The 26,894-nt window shown below is 41.2% G+C and overlaps 2 protein-coding genes across 3 annotated transcripts in view; one reads left to right on the forward strand and one right to left on the reverse strand.

Annotated features, from left to right (window-relative positions):
* LOC112254325 (membrane metallo-endopeptidase-like 1) overlaps positions 1-18,111 on the forward strand; it is a 42,685-nt gene extending 24,574 nt beyond the window's left edge. For both annotated transcript variants that reach the window (XM_024426757.2, XM_042324249.1), the window contains exons 19-24: positions 12,078-12,197; positions 12,344-12,477; positions 13,251-13,316; positions 13,458-13,553; positions 14,465-14,541; positions 14,637-18,111. In XM_024426757.2, the coding sequence (XP_024282525.1) occupies positions 12,078-12,197; positions 12,344-12,477; positions 13,251-13,316; positions 13,458-13,553; positions 14,465-14,541; positions 14,637-14,736 (593 nt within the window). In that variant the 3' untranslated portion in view covers positions 14,737-18,111. The remainder of the gene's footprint in view (positions 1-12,077; positions 12,198-12,343; positions 12,478-13,250; positions 13,317-13,457; positions 13,554-14,464; positions 14,542-14,636) is intronic.
* Positions 18,112-18,472: 361 nt separating this feature from the next.
* On the reverse strand, positions 18,473-25,872 carry prxl2b (peroxiredoxin like 2B). Its single transcript, XM_024426758.2, has 7 exons — positions 25,706-25,872; positions 24,540-24,744; positions 23,937-23,988; positions 23,759-23,822; positions 23,528-23,603; positions 22,538-22,656; positions 18,473-19,061 (listed from the first exon to the last, which is right to left on the reverse strand). The coding sequence occupies exons 1-7, from the start codon at positions 25,763-25,765 to the stop codon at positions 19,035-19,037; spliced, it is 603 nt and encodes a 200-aa protein (XP_024282526.1). The 5' UTR covers positions 25,766-25,872; the 3' UTR covers positions 18,473-19,034.
* Positions 25,873-26,894: the final 1,022 nt, after the last annotated feature.

Raw genomic sequence — 26,894 nt, forward strand, 5'->3', positions numbered from 1 at the left:
GGTTGACCCCCCTCAACCCTCCCGGCACTCATCCTTCTGCCGTTTTCTTCATGTTCTTCTTCAGATAGTGTTTCATTTTGTCCTCCTAATGGCACATGTTCAAAATGGATAGCCCTTGATAATGTCTCTCACCTGAGCCTCCACTATGCTTTACAGTCCATTATGTCTTTGTCCATTTTTCAACCAGTACACCAACAGTATGACATGAACTTATGTCGTACTCCCAAGAGAAAAGGCATGAGAGAAAAGGCAGTTGATAGCCTCGACTGGATGCTTTGTGCAGGGTGCTGGCTCGGATCAGGTCTCACGGTAGCTGTGGTGAAGGACCGTACTGAACGCCATTGTCGTCATTGCTTCAGCCGGTTAGGGGGGGTTTGAGGTTCACACTGTTCTTGGTAAAATGATCCCTTCCATGCATCTAGATACCATCTGTGGTCACCTTCGCCATAACCTCGAGAGAGGACAGACCAGAACAACAGTTTAGTTTAGGGCATTTCTGATTTAGGAAATCCAGATACAGTAAATAATTTATGACAATGTATTACTACTACCAATACTCTTAATACACAGTTGAAAATATTATTTCTCAAATTGGCTTATACTCCCCTATCATTTTGGCGATCTCACCGCAGAGTTAAAGGGTCAGGGAGTTAGAGGGCTAAGGGAGAATCCTTAGGGAGAAATCACGACCATCCAGCAGACCCAATCTGGTGAGATTTGTTATTGAAGCAAGACAAAAACAAAGAAAACAAAACAACAACAGCAATACAAATATATCACTCGAGGTGGAGAAAACTTCAGTCCATTTGGAGTAACTGTCAACCATTCCCACCATCTTTTTTCCTTTTACTGGCAGGCATGTGAAGAAAATCTATTTGCATATTTACCAAAGGCCCAGGGGACCGGTAATTCCCCCTTTGGACATGACTCACATCGTGATTCATGCGTCCAAGAAAACAACAATACTGCCTGTTAAATCAAAAATAAACTAATTAGAATAACAAATCAAATTAGAATTAAAACTCTTGATAACTCCATCAGGAAATAATTGTATCCCAAAAGGTAATAGTAAAATAGACTAGCGACAGGTGTTCCTGATTCAGGGGCAGCGCTCTCTCCCTCTGTCTTTCTCATGGTCCGAATCACACATAGGACGATTGATAAATGATTAACTTTTTCTTAATTATTAGAGTTTACATAGCCCATTTAAATCTCACTCAATGTCTCTAGTCTTTCTAGTGTGGGTGATCAGGCCTCACCAGGAAGTCAGAACAGAGGTCCGAGGTCAGTCAGCCCAATTCAGTGAGTGTTTGTTTCCCTGTACCTTAGACATTATTTAAAGATATTTCAAACATTTTGTGTATCAGGCTTACATTGGGTTATTCAGTACATTTCTTATCAAGATAATTTACATGTGTGCAACCAAAACGCTGACAATAGAAACGAAAGAAAATGTCATTTGTGTACAGCATCCTTTCTAACCTGTGAGTAGGTGGGTTGTGTGTGGGTGCTGGCGTGTGTGGAAAAAATCATAGGGTAAAAACAAACTAAATGGCCAGGCATAACTTAATTTGGGAGCTCCCTTAACAGCTGGATCTGGGTAGCTTTAACTGCGCTCCCAAGGCACTTGCCTTTCAAAGGGAGAGATACAGAACCTGGACCAGTACAAATCAGTGGGGCTAGACAATCTGGACCCTCTCTTTCTAAAACTATCCGCCGCCATTGTTGCAACCCCTATTACCAGCCTGTTCAACCTCTCTTTCGTATCGTCTGAGATCCCTAAAGATTGGAAAGCTGTCGCGGTCATCCCCCTCTTCAAAGGGGGTGACACCCTAGACCCAGACTGTTACAGACCTATATCCATCCTGCCTATATAAAGTCTTCGAAAGCCAAGTTAATAAACAGATTACTGACCATTTCGAATCCCACCGTACCTTCTCCGCTGTGCAATCCGGCTTCCGAGCCGGTCACGGATGCACCTCAGCCACGCTCAAGGTACTAAACAATATCATAACCGCCATCGATAAACGACAGTACTGTGCAGACGTCTTCATCAACCTGGCCAAGGCTTTTGACTCTGCCAATCACCGTATTCTTATCGGCAGACTCAATAGCCTTGGTTTTTCTGACAACTGCCTCAACTGGTTCACCAACTACTTTGCAGACAGAGTTCAGTGTGTCAAATCGGAGGGCATGTAGTTCGGACCTCTGCCAGTCTCTATGGGGGTACCACAGGGTTCAATTCTCGGGCCGACTCTTTTCTCTGTATATATCAATGATGTCGCTCTTGCTGCGGGCGATTCCCTGATCCACCTCTATGCAGACGACACCATTTATTATACTTCTGGCCCTTCCTTGGACACTGTGCTAACTAACCTCCAAACGAGTTTCAATGCCATACAACACTCCTTCCGTGGCCTCCAACTGCTCTTAAACGCTAGTAAAACCAAATGCATGCTTTTCAACCATTCGCTGTCTGCACCCGCCTCCCCGACTAGCATCACCACCCTGGATGGTTCCGACCTAGAATATGTGGACAACTATAAATACCTAGGTGTCTGGCTAAACTGTAAACTCTCCTTCCAGACTCATATTAAACATATTCAATCCAAAATTATGTGTAACTCTATGTTGTTGTCTGTGTCACACTGCTTTGCTTTGTCTTGGCCAGGTTGCAGTTGTAAATGAGAACTTGTTCTCAACTAGCCTACCTGGTTAAATAAAGGTGAAAACCCCCCCAGAAAAAACAATCATTGATAAACATGTTAAAAAAAACTTGCTAGTGGACATTCCATCAGTCGTATACATAATTATGCTTCAGACTTGATGATGATGCAGTGTCCCGTCAAGCTGAATAGGCACCTTCTAAAGTAAACAATCCCAGAGCCCCTCTCTTGTAACCTTGTCATTTTGACCTGTTGCATTAACATACAATTCTGTACAAACTGTCCCTGGGACATAAAACTAGTCAAAATATGAAATCTACTAGGACCTTCAAAATGTTAGTGCTGGCTTATCAACTTAATATTCGGTACTAAAACATTTACTTAGATCTACTTCATTCTGGACACAGTTCCACGTAATGGATTTTTTAAAAAAGTTTTAGATTATATTACTTATTTACATTTTAATTTTTTTATTTAACCTTTATTTAACTAGGCAAGTCACTGGACACAGTTCCATGTAATGGAAACAGAGTATTGTTTTAGATGACATTACCTTCTTTACTTAAATCACTGGTGCTACCCAAACTATAGCAACTAAGCAAAAACTTGCTTATTAAATTATTCATAACCCTGTCCCAAATTTCCCCACTGTCTTTCATACAGCCTGTTTGAGTTCAGAAGGGACTGGCAGCTATCTATTGTATCACAGGAATCTTATCTCTAACCCGAACAACAGATGACATAAACACGAGAGCAGTGGACCAGGCCTTGAAGAGTGAGCAGCCTCTAATTTAATATCATTCCCAATGCTCGATCCCTCTTACTTCTTCAAATTACTAAGATATTGCATTATTGGAGTGCAATTTGAAAGCCTATTTACCATTCACTTTGTTACTTTCACGAGTCTCCATATCAGTTTCCTTCAACTAGGACTCCCTTCCCAATAGGAAGCACTCTAAACCTTTTTGGGATAGGGGGCAGCATTTTCACTTTTGGATGAATAGCATGCCCAGAGTGAACTGCCTCGTACTCTGTCCCAGATGCTAATATATGCATATTATTATTAGTATTGGATAGAAAACACTCTGAAGTTTCTAAAACTGTTTGAATGATGTCTTTGAGTATAACAGAACTCATATGGCAGGCGAAAACCTGAGAAAAATCCAACCAGGAAGTGGGAAATCTGAGGTTTGTAGTTTTTCAAAGCTTGGCCTACCGAACCGAATACATAGTGTCTATGGAGTCAAGTTGCAATTCCTACGGCTTCCACTAGATGTCAACCGTCTTTAGAAACTTGTTTCAGGCTTCTGCTATAAAGGAGGGGGGAATGGGAGCTGAATGAGTCAGTAGTCTGGCAGAGTGTCTCAGGCTCGTGACGCGCGCTCCCGACAGAGTTAGCTCTCGTTCCAGTGCTTTTCTTAAGACATAGGAATTCTCCGGTTGGAACATTATTGATGTTTTATGTTAAAAACATCCTAAAGATTGATTCCATACATCCATACATCGTTTGACTTGTTTCTACGACCTGTAACGGAACTTTTCGAGTTTTTGTCTGGACGAAGTGCTCGCGCCTCATGAAGATGGATTACTTGGCTGAAATGCTAACAACAAGTGGATAATTGGACATAAATTATGGACTTTATGGAACAAATCAGTCATTTATTGTCGAACTGGGATTCCTGGGAGTGCCTTCTGATGAAGATCATCAAAGGTAAGTGAATATTTATAGTGTTATTTCTAACTTCTGTTGACTCCAACAAGGCAGATATTTCTTTGGCTGGATTGGACTCTGAGCGCCATTCTCAGGTTATGCTTTTTCCGTCAAGTTTTTTAAAAATCTGACACAGCGGTTGCATTAATCTACTATTACTAATACACATGGATCACTCTCAAACAACATTCTGCTTTTCCCTCATTGCAAGGTTTAAAACAAAAATGATAACTTTATCCATATTGGAAGGCATTGTTTTCATTTGAATCTACCCTAACAATGTTACTCTATATATTTATTTCAAATTTCTGTTGGATATTCACTTTCTGCTTCACACTTATTAAAATGTCTATTATTTTAAGATTAACATGTAATGCTTTGGATGGATCAATACGTATTAACTGAGCTGGCATTTTTATTTAAAAAAATTTCATTTCACCTTTATTTAACCAGGTAGGCTAGTTGAGAACAAGTTTTCATTTGCAACTGCGACCTGGCCAAGATAAAGCATAGCAGTGTGAACAGACAACACAGAGTTACACATGGAGTAAACAATTAACAAGTCAATAACACAGAAGAAAAGAGAGTCTATATACATTGTGTGCAAAAGGCATGAGGAGGTAGGCGAATAATTACAATTTTGCAGATTAACACTGGAGTGATAAATGATCAGATGGTCATGTACATGTAGAGATATTGGTGTGCAAAAGAGCAGAAAAGTAAATAAATATAAACAGTATGGGGATGAGGTAGGTAAAATTGGGTGGGCTATTTACCAATAGACTATGTACAGCTGCAGCGATCGGTTAGCTGCTCAGATAGCAGATGTTTGAAGTTGGTGAGGGAGATAAAAGTCTCCAACTTCAGCGATTTTTGCAATTCGTTCCAGTCACAGGCAGCAGAGAACTGGAACGAAAGGTGGCCAAATGAGGTGTTGGCTTTAGGGATGATCAGTCAGATACACCTGCTGGAGCGCGTGCTACGGGTGGGTGTTGCCATCGTGACCAGTGAACTGAGATAAGGCAGAGCTTTACCTAGCATGGACTTGTAAATGACCTGGAGCCAGTGGGTCTGGCGACGAATATGTAGTGAGGGCCAGCCGACTAGAGCATACAGGTCGCAGTGGTGGGTGGTATAAGGTGCTTTAGTAACAAAACGGATGGCATTGTGATAAACTGCATCCAGTTTGCTGAGTAGAGTGTTGGAAGCTATTTTGTAGATGACATCGCCGAAGTCGAGGATCGGTAGGATAGTCAGTTTTACGAGGGTAAGTTTGGCGGCGTGAGTGAAGGAGGCTTTGTTGCGGAATAGAAAGCCGACTCTAGATTTGATTTTAGATTGGAGATGTTTGATATGAGTCTGGAAGGAGAGTTTACAGTCTAGCCAGCCACCTAGGTACTTATAGATGTCCTCATATTCTAGGTCGGAACCATCCAGGGTGGTGATGCTAGTCGGGCGTGCGGGTGCAGACAGCGAACGGTTGAAAAGCCTGCATTTGGTTTTACTAGCGTTTAAGAGCAGTTTGAGGCCACGGAAGGAGTGTTGTAATGGCATTGAAGCTCGTTTGGAGGTTAGATAGCCCAGTGTCCAATGACGGGCCGAAAGTATATAGAATGGTGTCATCTGCGTAGAGGTGGATCAGGGAATCGCCCGCAGCAAGAGCAACATCATTGATATATACAGAGAAAAGAGTCGGCCCGAGAATTGAACCCTGTGGCACCCCCATAGAGACTGCCAGAGGACCGGACAGCATGCCCTCCGATTTGACACACTGAACTCTGTCTGCAAAGTAGTTGGTGAACCAGGCAAGGCAGTCATCAGAAAACCGAGGCTACTGAGTCTGCCGATAAGAATATGGTGATTGACAGAGTCGAAAGCCTTGGCAAGGTCGATGAAGATGGCTGCACAGTACTGTCTTTTATCAATAGCGGTTATGATATCGTTTAGTACCTTGAGCGTGGCTGAGGTGCACCCGTGACCGGCTCGGAAACCAGATCGCACAGCGGAGAAGGTACGGTGGATTCGAGATGGTCAGTGACCTGTTTGTTGACTTGGCTTTCGAAGACCTTAGATAGGCAGGGCAGGATGGATATAGGTCTGTAACAGTTTGGGTCCAGGGTGTCTCCCCCTTTGAAGAGGGGGATGACTGCGGCAGCTTTCCAATCCTTGGGGATCTCAGACGATATGAAAGAGAGGTTGAACAGGCTGGTAATAGGGGTTGCGACAATGGCGGCGGATAGTTTCAGAAATAGAGGGTCCAGATTGTCAAGCCCAGCTGATTTGTACGGGTCCAGGTTTTGCAGCTCTTTCAGAACATCTGCTATCTGGATTTGGGTAAAGGAGAACCTGGAGAGGCTTGGGCGAGTAGCTGCGGGGGGGCGGAGCTGTTGGCCGAGGTTGGAGTAGCCAGGAGGAAGGCATGGCCAGCCGTTGAGAAATGCTTGTTGAAGTTTTCGATAATCATGGATTTATCGGTGGTGACCGTGTTATGGTCTATCAGTCCCCTGTAGATGGCATGGTGCTCTGTCCATAATAAGTCTCTACCTAGCAAGTTAAATGGTTGAGTAGGTGAATACAGAAAATCATTGGGTCTATTTAACAGGGTAAGGGATTTATTTCAAAATGTATTACCAGGGTGGAGGAAGTCTCATAAGCATTTATAGTTTTATTGGTTAGGTTTAATTCAAGTCCCGTACAATGCTTTAACCGTATATTTATCAAATGATCCCAAAAAGGGACCACTGAAGATTACTCCAAATTTTTTTCACCACTTAAGCACGTTGATGTGTGGGTGTGCAAGTTGTATATTATTATTATTTCTATTGTTACTTCATCAGATTTCAGATTTCTAGTAACCCATTATACTCAATATTATGTTACTTTTCTCTAGTAACCCCTTATACTCAATATTATGTTACTTTATCTCTAGTAACCCATTACACACGTGTTTTACATCACAAATTCCTCCTCTACACCAGTGTTCTATTCATACAGGGGTTTGAATATTCACTCTAGTGCTCTATTTAACAGAATATTTGGGAATAGTAATTTCTCCTTTCATATCTCCACATACATAATAACGTTGTACCATCAAACTCCACTGATGAGTCATGTTATCCTCATGTATTCTAAAGGCATGTTACCCTCAGAGACATGTTATCCTTGTTACTAATGAGACGTGTAATCACGTTATCCTCTGAAGACATGTTATCATGTAATCCTCGTTACTAATGAGACGTGTAATCACGTTATCCTCTGAAGACATGTTATCATGTAATCCTCGTTACTAATGAGACGTGTAATCACGTTATCCTCTGAAGACATGTTATCATGTAATCCTCGTTACTAATGAGACGTGTAATCACGTTATCCTCTGAAGACATGTTATCATGTAATCCTCGTTACTAATGAGACGTGTAATCACGTTATCCTCTGAAGACATGTTATCATGTAATCCTTGTTACTTATCGAGACATGTTATCCTCCACCTGTAGATCCAACGGGTGGTGGTGGACAAAACCCTAGATAACGTTACAGACTGAAAAACTAAATTCACAGAACTGGTTGCGGCATTCATTCCCCTCTTTCACACGTGAGCTAGTCCCCTGACAGCTTTCATTCACTCAGTAATTTACAGCTAAATTTCAATCTCTTCTAATCCAATTTTCAATCAGTTTATTATCATATTTCAATCACTCTTAATATCCAAATTTCAATCGTAATAGTAATCATGTCAATCGATTTATTATCCAAATTTCAATCAGTTTAATAAGCCATTTCTCACAATCACACAACTTTCACATCCACATTCCCAAACACACTCTGTAATCTCCCTTATTACCCATGTGCATCTTCAACGATTCTCTTGTCATTACTTGCTATGCACCATATGTAAATCCAGTACATACAGTGGAAGTCAGAAGTTTACATACTGTACACCTTAGCCAAATACATTTAAACTCAGTTTTTCACAATTCCTGACATTTAATCCGAGAAAAACTTCCCCGTTTTAGGTCAGTTAGGATCACCACTTTATTTTAAGAATGTGAATTATAATACTAGAGAATGATTTATTTCAGCTTTTATTTATTGCATCACATTCCCAGTGGGTTAGAAGTATACTCAATTTGTATTTGGTAGCATTGACTTTAAATTGTTTAACTTGGGTCAAACGTCCACAGCCTTCCCACAATAAGTTGGGTGAATTTTGGCCCATTCCTACTGACAGAGCTGGTGTAACAGTCAGGTTTGTAGGCCTCCTTGCTCGCACATGCTTTTTCAGTTCTGCCCACACATTTTCTATAGGATTGAGGTCAGGGCTTTGTGATGGCCACTCCAAATCCTTGACTTTGTTGTCCTTAAGCCATTTTGCCACAACTTTGGAAGTATGCTTGGGGTCATTGTCCATTTGGAAGACCCATTTGCGACCAAGCTTGAACTTTCTGACTGTTGTCTTGAGTTGCTTCAATATATCCACATAATTTTCCTGCCTCATGCTGCCATCTAATTTGTGAAGTGCACCAGTCCCTCCTGCAGCAAAGCACCCCCACAACATGATACTGCCACCCCCGTGCTTCACGGTTGGGATGGTGTTCTTCGGCTTGCAAGCCTCCCCTTTTTCCTCCAAACATAATGATGGTCATTATGTCCAAACAGTTCTATTTTTGTTTCATCAGACCAGAGGACATTTCTCCAAAAAGTACGATCTTTGTCCCCATGTGCAGTTGCAAACCATAGTCTGGCTTTTTATGGCGGTTTTGGAGTGGTGGCATCTTCCTTGCTGAGCGGCCTTTCAGATTATGTCGATATAGGACTCATTTTACTGTGTATATATTCCTTTGTACCCGTTTCCTCCAGAATCTTCACAAGGTCCTTTGCTGTTGTTCTGGGATTGATTTGCACATTTTGCACCAAAGTACGTTAATTTCTAGGAGACAGAACGCGTCTCCTTCCTGGGCGGTATGACGGCTGCGTGGTTCCATGGTGTTTATACTTGCGTACTATTGTTTGTACAGATGAAAGTGGTAACTTCAGGTGTTTGGAAATTGCTCCCAAGGATGAACCAGACTTGTGGATGTCTACAAAAAAATTTGAGGTCTTGGCTGATTTCTTTTGATTTTTCCATGATGTCAAGCAAAGAGGCACTGCGTTTCAAGGTAGGCATTGAATTACAGCCACAGGTACACCTCCAATTGACTCAAATGATGTCAATTAGCCTATCAGAAGCTTCTAAAGCATGACATAATTTTGGGGAATTTACCAAGCTGTTTAAAGGCACAGTCAACTTAGTGTATGTAAACTTCTGACCCCCTGGAATTGTGATACAGTGAATTATAAGTGAAATAATCTGTCTGTAAACAATTGTTGGAAAAATGACTTGTGTCATGCACAAAGTAGATGTCCTAACCGACTTGCCAAAACTATAGTTTGTTAACAAGAAATTTGTGGAGTGGTTTGAAAAACAAGTTTTAATGACTCCAACCTAAGTGTATGTAAACTTCCGACTTCAACTGTAGATATTTATTATAAATGCCTGTAGACAGCTGTCAGCGAGGCTTTCCATGGTACCATTACGTCCTCGCTCTAGTCTTCTCGTTAGACTAGTGAATAGCCTTCTCTCTATAAGAATATGAGTACCTTTTTATGCATTGGTCACCTTCATTTTATTTTGTATAATTTATTTTCTATACTGATTCATTTATAATTGACTTACTGAAATCAGTTACCATCCCTCAATTGTTTGCGGATGATACATCTCCTCCTGGGCAGCTCATAGTAAGGCTCTGGTTTGGGCGGGTCTCGTCCTGTTTTGGTCAGACAGGAATTTCCCTCATGCGTCATACAATGCCTCCCCCCCACTGGAAAGCTCGGCAGACAGAATGAATAATCCAGTTTGTGACGTCAATATTTTGTGGAAATTCTTACACAGGGATCATAAAAGAATCATTGTTTATTATCAGCGCGCTGAAGAGGTTCCAACAAACTTGATGCACCATAGTGAACGTCTGTCAGGAGTTCTCACGGGGCAGTCATTAATTCTCTTATATAATGCAGACAAGTCATATTTGCATGATTTAGCTTATCTATATTTAATTCATCTGACCAATATTGGGTCATGCATGTGACAGATCAATACCTCACGAGGCTTCTTCTCTAAGCTGAGACCTTGAAACTGAGATACAGTGGCTTACGAAAGTATTCACCCCCTTGGCATTTTTCCTATTTTGTTGCCTTACAACCTGGAATTAAAATGGATAGGCCATTCCAAGACGCTTAAATGTGTCCCCTTAAACCAGTCAAGTGTTGCTTTAGCAGTATGCTTAAGGTCATTGTCCTGCTGGAAGGTGAACCTCCGTCCCAGTCTCAAATCTCTGGAAGACTGAAACAGGTTTCCCTCAAGAATTTCCCTGTATTTAGTGCAATCCATCATTCCTTCAATTCTGACCAGTTTCACAGTCCCTGCCGATGATAAACATCCCCACAGCATGATGCTGCCACCACCATGCTTCACTGTGGGGATGGTGTTCTCGGGGTGATGAGAGGTGTTGGGTTTGCGCCAGACATATTGTTTTCCTTGATGGACAAAAAGCTAAATTTGAGTCTCATCTGACCAGAGTACCTTCTTCCATATGTTTGGGGAGTCTCCCAGATGCCTTTTGGCGAACACCAAAAAAAGTTATTTCAGAGATGGCTTTTTTCTGGCCACTCTTCCGTAAAGCCCAGCTCTGTGGAGTGTACAGCTTAAAGTGGTTCTATGGACAGATACTCCAATGTCCGCTGTGGAGCTTTGCAGCTACTTCAGGGTTATCTTTGGTCTCTTTGTTGCCTCTGATTAATTCCCTCCTTGCCTGGTCTATGAGTTTTGGTGGACGGCCCTCTCTTGGCAGGTTTGTTGGGGTGCGATATTCTTTCCATTTTTTAATAATGGATTTAATGGTGCTCTGTGGGATGTTCAAAGTTGCAGATATATTTTTTAAACCCAACCCTGATCTGTACTTCTCCACAACTTCATCCTTGACCTGTTTGGAGAGCTCCTAGATCTTCATGGTGTCGCTTGCTTGGTGGTGCCCCTTGCTTAGTGGTGTTGCAGACTGGGGCCTTTCAGAACAGATATATATATACATGTATACATACTGAGATCATGTGACCGATCATGTGACACTTAGATTGCACACAGGTGGACTTTATTTAACTGATTATGTGACTTCTGAAGGTAATTGGTTGCACCAGATCTTATTTAGGGGCTTCATGTCAAAGGGGGTGAATACATATGCACGCACCACTTTTCCATGTTTTATTTTTATTAAACAAGTTATTTTTAAAATTTCTCTTCACCAATTTGGACTATTTTGTGTATGCCCATTACATGAAATCCAAATAAAAATAAATTGAAACTACAGGTTGTAATGCAACAAAATAGGAAAAACGCCAAGGGGGGTGAATACTTTTGCAAGGCACTGTATCTTTCGTTCTCAAAATAAGGGTCTGGGCGTACTGCCAAATTGCAGATACTGATCGTGAAGGTTCATTCAATCAGTCACTTGCATGAAAATGGTTATTAGAAAAGCACAAACATAAAACACAGAAATTGGTAAAAAAGAAAAGCACCAACATTAGTTTCCATCACAACGATTATAGACGGTCTATGTTCATTTGGCCCGATCTGTTCCTTGTACGATTCTCTCTGTCCCTTTTCCTAGTATTCCCTGCCGGTATCCTGCAACCTCCTTTCTTCAGTAAGCAGCAGCTCCAGGCCCTGAACTTTGGTGGAATAGGGATGGTTATTGGACATGAGATCACCCACGGGTTTGATGACAATGGTGAGGCAGTCCTCATATTTACAGTCACTGTCCATGTCTGTGTCCAATGTGTTGCAAAATCATTTTTAGTATAGAGCATTAATTCATGGGAAAATGTCAAAGAGATTGCATCACAATTAATTCCACATTATATCTTTCAAAAACAGGCCGTAATTTTGACAAGGATGGTAACATGCTTAACTGGTGGAGTAATTATTCTGCTGAGCGCTTTAAGGACCAGTCACAGTGCATGGTGCAACAGTATGGCAACTTCAACTGGAAGCTTGCAGGAGGACAAAATGTGAGTTTCCCAATGTAGCAGAAGCATGGGCAAAATGTTATATGTATTTTGGTATAATGACTAAAACTAAAGATTATAGAAGATGCTAGATTTTTTTTTGAAAGAACCTCGATTGAGTGTTTACCATTTAGCTGCTGTGCTGCTGCTCCAGTTTCAACTGTTCTGCCTGCGGCTATGGAACCCTGACCTGTTCACCGGACGTGCTACCTGTCCCAGACCTGCTGTTTTCAACTCCCTAGAGACAGCAGGAGCGGTAGAGATACTCTTAATGATCGGCTATGAAAAGCCAACTGACATTTACTCCTGAGGTGCTGACTTGCTGCACCCTCGACAACTACTGTGATTATTATTATTTGACCATGCTGGTCATTTATTAACATTTGAACATCTTGGCCATGTTCTGTTATAATCTCCACCGGCATGGCCAGAAGAGGACTGGCCACCCCTCAGAGCCTTGTTCCTCTCTAGGTTTCTTCCTAGGTTCCGGCCTTTCTAGGGAGTTTTTCCTAGCCACCGTGGTTCTACACCTGCATTGCTTGCTGTTTGGGGTTTTAGGCTGGGTTTCTGTACAGCACTTTGAGATATAAGCTGATGTAAGAAGGGCTATATACATAGATTTGATTAAATTTGAGTGTGTTATATACGTCCTGCGGTGATTTTGGAACTTTTTCCAATATTTTATGTACAAACACTTAAGACAACCTAAATCAGGTGTTAAGAGGTAAAAAGGAGACTGGATTAGGACTTTAATGACTGTCTCTGTGTTACCCCAGGTCAGTGGAATTAGTACTTTGGGGGAAAACATCGCAGACAACGGAGGAGTTCGGCAAGCTTACAAGGTGCGACACAATCATAGCACCCTGACAAAACGCATTGAACCCCCATAAAACACAATGAACCACTTCATAACAACAACAAAAAATCTCTGACTAAATACTAATTATATTTTATATTTGTATGTTTTTCATGTTTGTGGTCAGGCCTATATGAAGTGGGTGGAGAGAGAAGGAGAAGAGCTTCGTTTACCTGGTCTGGACATGGACCACAAGCAACTTTTTTTCCTTAACTTTGCCCAAGTGAGTAAGCTCCCATTTTAATAAATTGAGTAGTCTAAAGCCGGATTCCCCTACAGGGGTGGGCAACTCCAGTCCTCAAAGGCCTGATTGGTGTCACAGTTTTGCCCCAGCTAACTCACCTGACTCCAATAATCACCTAATCATGATCTTCAGTTTAGAATGCAATTTGATTAATCAGCTGTGTTTGCTAGTGATGGAGAAACAGTGTGACACCAATCAGGCCCTCGAGGACTGGAGTTGCCCACCCCTGCGCCTAGCACTACACAGCTGATTAAAATAATCAAAGCTTGATGATGAGTTGGTTATTTGAATCAGCTGTGTAGTGCTAACCGAGGTTGGGAAACCCTGGTCTAAAGTAGGCCACTGTTTCTCAACCTTTATTACACCATGGGACCTAAAAGCTATATTAGCGTCCCTCCTCCACTGCTGTCCACAGACCATTGAGAACAAAAACACAAAGAGATGATATTTTCCTAAATACTTGGTTTTCAAGAGATAAACAATTGGCCCAAGGAGTTTAAAACTACACCAGATCATGACTATATCAAGCGACCTACCTAGGGGTACAGAATGTTGTTGTTTTTAAAGACCACCGCGGTGCCAGGGAAAACAAGGCAAGAGCAAAGCCAGACTAGTGTTTTATAGTCCTTATCCAAAACCAGGTCAAAAGCCAATGTCTGCATAACAGCCAAACAAAATCCCTGCTGGGATTATTCAGTCGAAAGGCACTTTGGGAAAAATACTTTTCTCAGGCATATCAATTTCATTATCATTTTATGGTTTACATTTACTGTATATTCAAAAAATATCAGCACTGGTAAAATGCAAACACATGTAGCTGAGAAAAGGAATGTGCTTTTACTGTTTCGAACTTGAATGTATTTAATTAGTGATACATCTTTCTCCTCCAGGTATGGTGTGGTGCCTATCGGCCTGAATATGCCAGCCAGTGCATCAAGACTGACTCCCACAGTCCCCTGGAATACAGGTATCGACCAACAGTAAAAATGTAGCGCTTGGCTATTGTATCATACAGTATTTTCTGTCAATCTGTTAACACTCTTTACCTATCTTCTCTCACAGGGTACTCGGCTCCCTACAGAATTTTGGAGCATTCTCAGATGCATTCCAGTGCAAACCGGGTACTCCCATGAATCCTGAGATTAAATGTCGGGTGTGGTAGCCAGTTTGGGCTTTTCTCTACTCTTGTTATTTATTTCTTGACTTGGGGCAGCTAAACAAAAGAACATGCTTAACAACCACCTTGTGTTATACTGACGCCAAAGAGGCATCCTGCTTTGGAGTATGTCCGATTGATTTACATGGCAGAAGATAAGACATTTACATAAGTGTTACAGATTGGATGACTGACCAAACTACACCCTAGTATCACCACTTGAAGCAGACGTAAACTATGATGACACACAAAAAACACTTGGAATGCGTATGTACTTATATGGCTACTCAACCTAAAGATGTTGTCTGTGGGTGAACATTTTTGCTTGTTCTTGTTTACAAGTGGTTTTGTTGTATACATGCATACATCTGAAGCTCCTCTGGACCAATGTGGGTGGTCAGTGGATACATGCATAGTCGGGCAAATGTAGGACATTCCTAAAGCCTTGTAGAATATGTTTGAGCCAAGCTGGCTTAATATGCTTTAACTGACTTTTTAAAGAATTTCCTAAACTCTTTGTTCTTTTTGCCAAGTCATTCAGATGGCAAATCCACAGCGCTTTTAAGCCCACATATTTAGTGGCTTTCATTTATGTGCAAAAAGTATCTTTTGGTACTGAGTTGCCTGGTATGATACTGTCTGATATGGAACATTTGTTTTTTAAGACATTTTGCCACAGGGCAAGAGGCAAAAGTGAATAATAAGTCTGACATTACAGTGTGACTATATGAAATGAATAAAGGCTCTGTGAAAATGAGGAGCAGCGGTGACCTAGAGATGGACATAATTAGTCTCACTCCTAGGCTAAGGCTTGGCTACGTCACTCTTTGAAATGAAACCATTTACCTGAAGACATCAGACTGTTAAACCTTTGCAGCTTTAACCTTATATGAACATTTTGAAAATCAAAAACAAAAAAAAGATGGCTTAAAATGTTTTTGATATAGCATATATAAATGTGAGACCTATGAAGATAAATGCTTGGAAATAAGTTTAAATACTTGCTAGGCTAGCACGGTTTTGTTTGAGATTAATTTATAGTGATAATGATCTGCCTTGGAGTGATCAGTGTCTTATTTATATTAGATACTCTATACTCGATCACAACTGAAAGTGATTTGACTTACTTGACTGACTTATTGTTGTGTTAAAGGATGTTTCAGAGACAAACATTTGATCAACAGTGTTTCTGATCTCAGGCTTTGTCCACACAGCACCAGTCAGCATTTGGGACCAGGATATGATCAGAAAGAAATGTTTAGAGGAGTGTTTTTCAAAAAGCTGCACAGAGAAGTCTTTAAGTGTATTCAATGCTTTGTGTTTACTGCATAAAATAAAAAACAGAACAGAAAACTGTTCCCAGCATCCCGTAATAGTCATGGGGTTAGCGCCTACCAATAGTCCTGGCTTCGCCTACCAATAGTCCTGGGGTTGATACTTCATATAATGAGGAATGTGCAGCCATGTCTCCTTCCTCTGTTTAAAAAAATATATACAGAGACAAATACACTCTTTACTTTTGGATCCGGATACCCCTTTCCATATTGGGTGTGCAAGAAATAGAGAAATGAAATAAAATATTATATTCCCCCCAACAAAGGGATACTAGGCGTGACATTTTTTATGGTGTGGCTTGGATGTCTAAAATGCCAATATTTCAGATATCACTGCGAGGTGTTTCCACAATAGTTTCCAGGACAGGCAACACATGTTCACAATTTGACAAAGATGTTTTTTTTTTTAGAAATGTCCATTGTTCATAATTCCTTACCCGTTGTTGTGTATCTTGCCATGATTGAACACATGCTCTTCTCAGAACATCTAAAAGCTAGAACTTGATTATTGTATGCAACCTTTGAGGCAAAACCCCATTGGCATATCCACACAGAAGTGGAACGTAGGTTTGAATAGAGAAGCAGGTGAAGGGGCACGTCTTGATCTCTGCCATTGACTAGTGGCCCAGAGAAAGACTGTGCTGGTGCGTGTGTGGGGACAGTTGGGAGCCTGGTAACTAGCTGCTATAGGGGCCTCTTGGACAGACTTGACAGATTGACACTGGGGAAATAGCTGCTCATTAGAGAGTTCCCAGTCAAGGCCAGGACTGTTATTTTCTACCTTGATTAACAACTAATGACAGCAGAACTAAAGGGCAGAACAGGAGAGAGCGACTGAGAAACTGACAACATGATCAAACAGATTGCCATGGTGGTGGAACAGAGGGGTTTGAAGCACTGCTGGGGAAAGAAAACACACATTGTTAAAAGCTCAACATTGTCATTGAGAAAATTCAGGATGCCTTTGTCAATTGAACGACTGTTATGTCTGATCAGAGGCTGATTTAGTGACTGTTCATGGTACATGTATCTTGCCTTTGAAGCTTTATTTACAATCACTCTGCCTGTTTACTTCTTGTAATGGCTTGGATGTTGTACAGTGCAGTGCAGGGGATTCCAATAGCTTTGTTACTGGTGCCTGTTTCACTTGGGATGTAAGTGGTGAAGTAGTTTGTTGCCAATCAAAGCGACTATCCGTAGTTGACAAGGAATTAAAATAACCAACAGTGACAATATAAAGATAACATCTAGATAAGCTACTTGGGTTGCTTCTCAAATAGCACCCTATTCCCTATATAGTACACTACTTTGGGATGTGCCATTGTATTTGTTGTTTGGTTGTCCTTTTAAACAATCTGTTATAATGGTTTCATCATGCACATAAGATTTAAACAATACCATTCGCACAAAATCAGTTTGAGAATTGTACATACCTCTTACACATTGACACACACACACAAAATAGCCTCTCCAACCTGTGATAGATATACATTCTGCCACCAGTATTCCTTAGACCATTAGAATCAAATAAATACCCAAACTACAGCTATCTGCAATTGGATTTGTACTTTTCTTGCATAACTAGCTGATATAACTATAAACCTAAATGGAACACAAATAAAATATATTTCTGAAGCAACAATAAGATACCTTGTCAGTGCTGTGTGCTTCTCTGGTATTTACAGGTGAAAGCTCATGCTGCTATATAATTATCTATATAAACAGCTATTTTTGCGACTCAATCTGTTATTAGCGCTATCGATTGTTTACCTGAGACGTTTCAAGTCTTTTTTTCCCAATGTTTTATTGTGATCATTATAAAGAGCTATGGAGCTAAATCCTCACCTAATCAAACTAGTGAGTCATTCAAACTTGTTAAATGTTTGTGTACATCACAATGTTCTGAATTTGTGCCGTTTTGTGATAAAAATGCATATCGCATTGCATTAGTAATATGCAAACTATGTTACTGTATATCTTGGTGTAAAAACAAATGCTATGCTTATTGAAGATATTACATAAATGGATTAAATTCACTTTTATCTAAGAATAACAAGTGTTTGGCCTGAGTTTGTGGAATGCAAGTTGGATATTTTAACAGTTTATATGACCTTACATAAGGTATATACATTTTAGCCTAGGTAAACCCAAGTCGATCTAATGGTGCTATTTCAGATCAGGTACAAATATTTGATTCAGAAGATGTTGATCGTGTGTGTTCCAGCTCTCTATGTCAAAAAGAATATGGTTACTGTAAGGTCTTTACAACCAACACCTGGCAGCTCTGTCCAGATCAGATGACTGAACTCCATGTTTGTATTTCACGAGTGTGGAAAACATTCACAGATCTCTGCAAAACACTCACCAACATCAGGGTGAAGTCATTGTATTCAATCCCGTAAGCCACGAAACAGCAAGTTTTCATTTTAATTGAGCACGACACATACATACAAAAAAGTATTTCAAACACAGTACGTCGTAGAATGTCACAGACCATAGAGAAATTACTAGACAATAAAATCTTCAATGTTAAATGTTATGTATCTGATTAAGGAAAAAGTATCAGGATAATTTATAGGAATGTCTAGCGAGGCGTGCGTAAGTCAGCACAAGCCTCAGCACACATACAGTTGGTGTTTAAATTAGCCGCTCTGTGACGGAACTGGAGTGACTGGCCACTCACCAGTAAACAAGCAACTTGATACTATTTAATAACATTATCCACAATCATTTATAAATAAGGATTTACAAACTGGAAAACATCTAGTAATCTACTATAATCGAGAATCAAAATGGATTTGGTTGTACCGAGTTGGGGTATCCATTATAATAAACATTGACGCAGATTCAAAAGGTTATAATCATCCTGCTTCACAGTCCAGATTTGCCCCCGCTTGATTGGTGGTTGGGGTTCAGCTCTCCTCCCCGAAGTGCACTTGAGTTGTCACCAGTCCAGGGTGTGTTCAGGCTTCATCTGGTACAAACATCATCGTTGCACTGGGAGGAGATGCAGTGAGATACAGAGGTTATACTACTATATGGATAAACCTTCAACAGGGTATTTTACATAGTGCTCTGATAAAGGCTGACTGACTGAAAGCTCAGCCACAATTAAATACATTTCCACATGACTGGAAGTGTGGCAAAGACTTTTGCCTCCAGCACCTTCACTAATCAGCTGTGTGTGCAGTAGATTCTGCATGTTATGTGACTCCAGCTCTCAAAGATCGGGGTTTCCTACCCCTGCTGTACATGTACTCAGACAGGTAAGTCAACTGTGAGTGACATAATAAGCACACTGCTCCAAGGTTACAGTTGTAAGATTTCTCAGATATTCTGCTGCCTACAGTAGCTGTCGAGAGGAAATTGTCAAATCAGTTTGGAGATGTTATTGCGGCCCACACTGTAGGCAGTCTGCGTGCCTGTAGGTGCAAAGCCAGGGGAAGACACGTCACGTTTTTCCATAGCTAGTACTACTATATATACACCATATGTTTTGGACTTCGGCGTAGCATCACTATGGTACCTGGGGCGGCAGGGTAGCCTAGTGGTTAGAGCGTTGGACTAGTAACCGAAAGGTTGCAAGTTCAAATCCCCGAGCTGACAAGGTACAAATCTGTCGTTCTGCCCCTGAACAGGCAGTTAACCCACTATTCCTAGGCCGTCATTGAAAATAAGAATTTGTTCTTAACTGACTTACCTCGTAAAATAAAGGTAAAATTAAGAGCTACTGTTTTGTTTTACAGACAGTATTTTCATTTGCTTTTACTTTGTGCCTTTTGAGTTATGTGGGCTGCATTGATGAGGAGTTACTGGTCCTTGGGCTTGATTCATTTATGCTGTAGATAAAGGTTGTAGTTTGATTTATGCGACCCAAATATTTTCCTTCTTTCTGACTGCCACTCTCTCAGAGATGTGGTAAGTCAGGAATGGAGAGCTTTTAGTCCATTCTGGAGAAGGGATGAGATTTAATCAATTTTGCTGTCAAATGAACTGCTACAATGGCTGGATTTACAGCCAACTAGGACAGCTAAGTGTTGGCTCAAACACTTATTTTAATGCGTCATTGAGAACAGGACTTGGCCTTCAGCCACAGGAACACTCTCCTGTCATAGACGTACAACTGACAGCAGGTCTCATAAAAGGTTCAATGACATGAACTTAATTCAGTCCACCAATAACAAAACATAGCTTCTTTGCCGTGCAGCACACCTCACAGAAGCTGGCCTGTAGTATAGAATTTAGGAACCACCTCGCAATGCCCTGTGCACCATGCCCTGTCCAGGGGAAATCACCTGGCCTCCTGAGGGAGAGGGTGAAATAATGTCCCTGGTGATGCGGTAGGGCACAGGGGCTCCGAGTGGTGCAGCGGTCTAAGGCACTGCATCTCAGTGCAAGAGGCATCACTATAGTACCTGGTTTGAATCCAGGCTGCATCACATCTGGCTATGATTGGGAGTCCCATAGGGTGGCGCACAATTGGCCCAGCATCATCCGGGTTTGGCCAGTGTAGGCTGTCATGGTAAATAAGATTTTGTTCTTAACTGACTTGCCTAGTTAAGTAAAGGTAAAATAAAATAAATATATCAAATAAAATGCAGGGGACTGAAGTGATTCCCCTGGGAGAAATGGAGCATTTCCAGCTCTGATTCAGACACAGATAGCAGCCTGTGAGTGACACTGTGTTTACTACCAGACAGGCCAGAGGACCTATGTGGGCATATTAACCCACCCACACTGGGTGAGCTGGAGTCATTTCTCACCATGGACAGATTAAGCTGAAACTTGTTCTCCTGTGATTATCAAACAGCCACATGCCTTTTTAACTAATGCTGTCATGTTTAGCTCATGATAACCGTGATAAAATGGCTATCCATTAAATGCATCGCCTTCCGGGCTTACAGACCGCGGCACTGCAATGTAGGCGTTGGAGCCTAAAGGCTTATTTCACCCACCTCTTCACCCTTATAAAGAAAGCATAAAGGTTGCTGTGTTCCCGAGCTGGTGAGAGGACATCTGCTTGTCCTTAGCAGTCACGGGGAAACACCCATGCCTTGCTGGCTCTAGGCCTGGCACTGAAGTGTTAGCAGAACATCGGCCTGCCTGAGGGCAGCCTGCAGTTGTGTCCCACATGCTGAGCCTCTTAGGCCTGCAGACATCACTAACAATCACCGGGTCACCAGCCACTCAGTCGTCTGGAAGTATGACTGTTTATTTCTCGAGGCATGTGCTTACAAAACCCCTATTGTGTTGTTGAATGACAAACGATGGGTGGGTGGACGTAAACGTGACTATTAGGGACGTAATGATTCACCGACATGCATCGGTCCCTGATTCAAAATGTTGAAGATACGACTGCATCAATCCACATTCCCCAAACTGATCCAAATGTAGCATGCGTCAGTCAGAAAATCAATTTAAAACATCCCGAATTGCCGATTTCCTCAAATGTTTTGCTCATATTAAGTTCTACCTTCCAAAAATACCTCATCTTTTGTGACAATTTATCCTTCAGTGTCGAACTAAGTATATAACTGTGTTGACATTCATAGATCTACAAGTAATTTACAAGTCAACCCCAGGGAATATCAGTAGCGTAGTCAAACTGTGCCCATTCACACACTGACCACAGAGGTAAAATAAGAACTGGAGAATGTGTCCAAGATGTCTGTCGTTTCCTATGTAATCTATTCACGTTCACATAGGTTCAAGGTGGCCAGACCGGGCACTCATCGTTAAAGCTCCAATTTGTGTTTATCTGAATGGTGGTTTAAGATAACGCATGATTTAGACAGATTATAACACATTAACGATTAAATCACCAAGAAAGGGTAAATGGAGTCTGAAAATTTTCTACAGGTTAAAAATATAAACCCTGCCAATCTGACCTCTCCCTACAACAAATGATCAACAGCTCAACCTATTCACGGGAACATCCTCAGGAGATGAAACAGCAGCTATGGTATTCTTGGTCTATCTGTTCTCTTCCTGATTCCATAGGAGCACTGAGAAATCATCAGGTTCTCATGGGAGCTATTTCAAAATCTCACACTGTAGGGATATGCTGAAAAAACTATTACACCAGCCAGAAAGACCATTGTCAAGGTTCAAAGGAGTTTGGAGAATTAAGAGTGATAATACAGGCTGCCTATCTAAAATTGAAGAAGAGATCTGGATCATGGAGTGCAGGCAGAATGTGTGTGGCATTGTCAATAAGGAGTATTCTCTGATATACGTGTGGCTGTGTCTGCACACAGCATCAGTGGGAAAATCACCATAAGGAACTTGTCCGCAGCCTGGAAAAACTCAGCTCTTTATCTCAAGAGTGACATGATCAGATCTAAAAATGTTCTACTCTGAGCTCATTCACAACAGCAGTAATCCCTAAATCATGATAATATAAATTATTCCAGAACATGGTCTCTCTCAAGAATGTTCTTGTCTTGCCCGTCATTGGTTGGTTGCCAACTTACCTGTGGTCTCTCCCCTGCTTGTACATTGGCTGAGATGTCAAGAGCCTTGGAAATGTCCTCCAATGGTACATAGTCTCCGGGTGAATCCTGGACAAAGTGTAGCAGTACTTTTTCTCCACCTGTATAGTACACAAAACACAGCATGGACAGGCCTGAGATGCATACCAACAACCTCAAATACCAGTCTAGTGTGAACTGATGTTATCACACTGCCCTCTGGTGGAGAGTATAGTACAGTCACAGATAGAACAAGGAGACGGATGTTTAGGCAGAAGTATAAATCTGAAGCATGTGGTCGGAATTTCCACTCACCACCAAATATTGTGATGAGAGGAAGCCCAGTGGCCAGGAGTGGGAGAAAATGGAGCGAGACTGGGCCGACATTCTGCTAATTTTCTCATCTATGAAACATTTGATCTCAATACAGTTTTCTGATCACCAAAAAAGGATTATGTGTTATAGACTTTACCCTAAGAATTGCGTTGTTTAGAAAGACTGCAAGGGCAAATTGAGTCATTGCACACGCGTGCTTCATAGGCATTCACTATTAGAAATATGCTAACGCATGGTAGAACGAACCAATTGGATCTCGCTAGCGCGTGCTTGGTTTTGCCCACCTCCTTGCTTGTTCTGCCTACTATGCTTCATTTGCTCCATTGGAAACGGCATGCTATAGTGCATCTTGGGTTAGTTCTAAAAAATCTTTGGTACAGTACAAAGTGGCCACAGCATTACATCTATTTATGAAAAAAATCCCATGAGGATCTTAACTTATGAAACTTATTATCACACATGGTTATTTTTTATGTATTTAACTAATATTTGAAAAACGTATCTTTCCAGCAATCAATTCTAATCACAACAGCTTTGATATGTTTTTCCAGACAGGTCAACCCCTGAAAGCTGCATTTCTGACCTATATATGGTTCCTATGGCGATTATCTGGAATGTACTTCAACCTTTTCTCCCCATGCCTGTGTATGGACCTACCTTTGGCCACGATAAGCATGCCTCCACTCTGTAGGAGGTCCCCAGTGAAGTTCCCCTGGATCCCTTGAGCTTTGGCCTGGAGGACAGAGCAGAGGACAAATCATGTAAAACACCTTCAAATTCCACTCAGACGAGGACATATACATGCAGTATCAACTGAACATAACCCCCCTCCCGTGTCAACCATGAATACAGAAATGCTATTGGACAAAGTGAAATCACAAACGTTACCTTTGTCGTAACGTCTCGTACTTTCTTCCCCAGTGCTGCAGGAACCACACTCAGAGCCGTGTACCTGTTTACAAATGTAAAATTACAAATGTAAGTTCTTTTCAAGAGCTATTTTTCTTCTTGGCACTCCAAGTAGTACACCTAGGGAAGTAAATAGTTCTCAGACGACCCAGCTTACCTTTTGAAGCCCAGGTCCTTGTAGCATTGCTTTTTCTCGTCAATGTAAAGGTCTGCCACAGAAGACAACAGGAGGATAATGATACGATCAACAAATTCTCAAAACTCTTACTATGGCAGGGCATTTATGGTCGGCTGTGGAATCCATCAGGAGGCAAGTTTATTGCTTTCCTAGTAAATGGCCATAACTATGTAACTATGGCTACTTAGGACACTCCCGCTTGCACTGAGTGTTACAAAAGGAAGCTACATATGTTGTGTAAGGGTGACAAAGCTTATATTGATTCTAAATGACAAACTGTCATTAAAATGTAAAATGGTATTCCAAGATCAATATATTTTTATATACTTATATATTTTTTCATATACTATTTAAGTAAATATTTTATTTGCTTAAAAAAAGGGTGTATTTAGCTTCTTTAAAAAAAAAAAGTCATTTGTGCTTGAATACATTTGTGGTTGCTTGAGAAGTCAAAAAGGCTGGGTTGTAGACATCATTGGTGCATTGACACTTACAGCCAACTGTAATGTGACTTTGGACAACTGACTCTGTGCCTCCAATCGAGAATGTGTTTTTTTGCAAAGCAGCAATGGTTTTTCTAACCTCCTTTGAAGAATCCCCCCTCCTTAAACTCCTCCAGGCCTGTCTCCTCAGGTCCAATGCCCACCAGGGCGATACCGTGGGCTGTCAGGTCTGGTTCCAGTTTACTGATCTCTGCAGCTGTCCAGCGGCACACCTGGCAGCCAAACCTGCGCAGGAAGAACAGCACCACAGGCTTGTCACTCCATAAAGACTGGAGCTCCACACTCTGCAACAAATGACAGAGAAAAATGACATGTTATGAAAGATTGAGGGAGGGAGGCAAGGAGGGAGGTTACCTCCCTGAATAGTTATCTGTATCTGTTTAAATTAAATGAAGTACATTAGTGGCTCACAAACAATGGCTGACTGAATAATCAATGTAAAAAAGTCAGTCAGAACAAAGTAACACTTTCATGTTATGAAACATTGAAAGAGTGAGGAGGGAGGCAGGATAGAAGTCAGCAAGGGAGAGCGGGAGGTATGAAACATTGAGAGTGAGGAGGGAGGCAGGATAGAAGTCAGCAAGGGAGAGTGGGAGGTATGAAACATTGAGAGAGTGAGGAGGGAGGCAGGATAGAAGTCAGCAAGGGAGAGCGGGAGGTATGAAACATTGAGAGAGTGAGGAGGGAGGCAGGATAGAAGTCAGCAAGGGAGAGCTGGAGGTATGAAACGTTGAGGGAGGAGGTAGATAGGGAGTGGTTGAGATGGGGAAGATCAATGTTTATGCTTCCTCTACTGAATTGTATTGATCATTTTGACCCATACCTAGGTGATGCCATTTACAATTTGCTGCAATAATAATATGGATGAAGAGATAATGATAAGGTTGTGATTTCAGCAATGGAGGGATTATATCAATCATTAAAGTGCTGCCTGTGGCTCGCAAAGTAGCAAGTTAGCTGGCTAGGAAAGCCGTTCACGACCTTTCTAAACCTGGCACAACCTGATAAAGAGAAAACAGATCTGTCCGAACCAGTAAAGACCTGGGTCTATATCTACTTAGTATTGTAAATGAAACAAGGAGGGAGTAGGTCTCGAACCCTCGACCTTCTAGCCCGAAGTCCAGCGAAGACTGTGTCGCAAAACCACGCTGGTGCGGCAGAGTCGATTTCCTCGCTTATAAAGCCAGGATCGTTTACAACCCAACATTATCTCACACACACATTGACGTTTCAACACATACGTACCTCTCCAGAAACACTCTTCAACAGGTTCGTTCCAACTGGCTTTAGTTCAATCTTTGCCATTTCCACGGAATGTATTGAATTGGCTGGAGACAAAATACGTGCGTAAAAACGACTTACACAACCGACTTTAGCAGACACGCTAGTTGCACAACGAGCCCGGTAAGCGAATGTACAACGACCACGCCTATTTCCATATTGATATCCAATCACAATCGAGAACAGCACCCTGGCGCGATGAACGCACGTGGGCGGGTTTGATAACATAAAGTATACATTTTTATGAGCAGATACAAAGTCGCCTATATTCCAATTTCCAGTGTTGTTGAGTAAAGTGTAAAGTAAAGTGAGTAAAGTGAATAGCTGGGATTATATATAGCTATGTATTCAAAGATGATGTAATTTCACGCAGTTTGTGCATGCTTTTGAAGCACAAAACAGACATATTTTCAAGTTTCAAGTTGTATTACTTACTATATGTACGGGTTTACACCAGCCTGGTCTCGTAAACTAGACGTAACACAGTAAATTTAAATCCGGAACTCTCAAATTAGTATGATATGATCTTTGGTTATGTAAGACAGAAGGTTACTTAAGGCAGACAGTACGGTGGGTAGGTGTATAATGTGAACGTCTAGCAACCCAATGTTTGTGTGTTTGAATCTTATTACAGACAACTTTAGGTACTTGCTACTTTACAACTACTTAGCATGTTAGTCAACCCTAACACCTAACCAATAGCCTAGCTCATTTTAGCCATCTAGCTAAGGTTTACGTTAGCTACAACAAATTGGGATTTGTAACATATAGTAGTAATTCTAATTCGTAGCATACCATACACATTGTAATTGGTAGTATATCATATGAAATGGATGATGGACACCGACAAAATAATACATACCATATGAAATTAAACATATCACACTAATTGAAATATCAAGGTTGCATACAGGTAGAATGCAGGTTCCTTCTCGAACAATGCAACAACTAGAAATATTTAAAAAATAAGAATACGAACAAAAAGTAAATGGCCCAGTAGAATATAATAAATATTTTAGCATAAATCTAATACAGGAGCCACCATGTTTTGTCCAATATTTACACGTATTTTGGGGAAGGTGGGATTTGGTGGGCAAGTATTCAAATTGTGCAATATTTAGCAATAGTAATAGTCCTGCACAGTAGACAGGTC

This window comes from Oncorhynchus tshawytscha, linkage group LG07, assembly GCF_018296145.1.
Source record: "Oncorhynchus tshawytscha isolate Ot180627B linkage group LG07, Otsh_v2.0, whole genome shotgun sequence".
Lineage (NCBI taxonomy): Eukaryota > Metazoa > Chordata > Actinopteri > Salmoniformes > Salmonidae > Oncorhynchus > Oncorhynchus tshawytscha.

Bases quoted from the DNA above. Each gene is read 5' to 3' on its own strand.
- prxl2b (XM_024426758.2), bottom strand. From the start codon at position 25,765: ATGGCAAAGATTGAACTAAAGCCAGTTGGAACGAACCTGTTGAAGAGT. The intron at 23,823-23,936 runs GTAAGCTGGGTC...ATTTGTAAACAG, and splicing joins AAGGACCTGGGCTTCAAAAG to GTACACGGCTCTGAGTGTGG. The intron at 19,062-22,537 runs GTAAGTTGGCAA...ATCTCCTCCCAG, and splicing joins AAGCAGGGGAGAGACCACAG to TGCAACGATGATGTTTGTAC.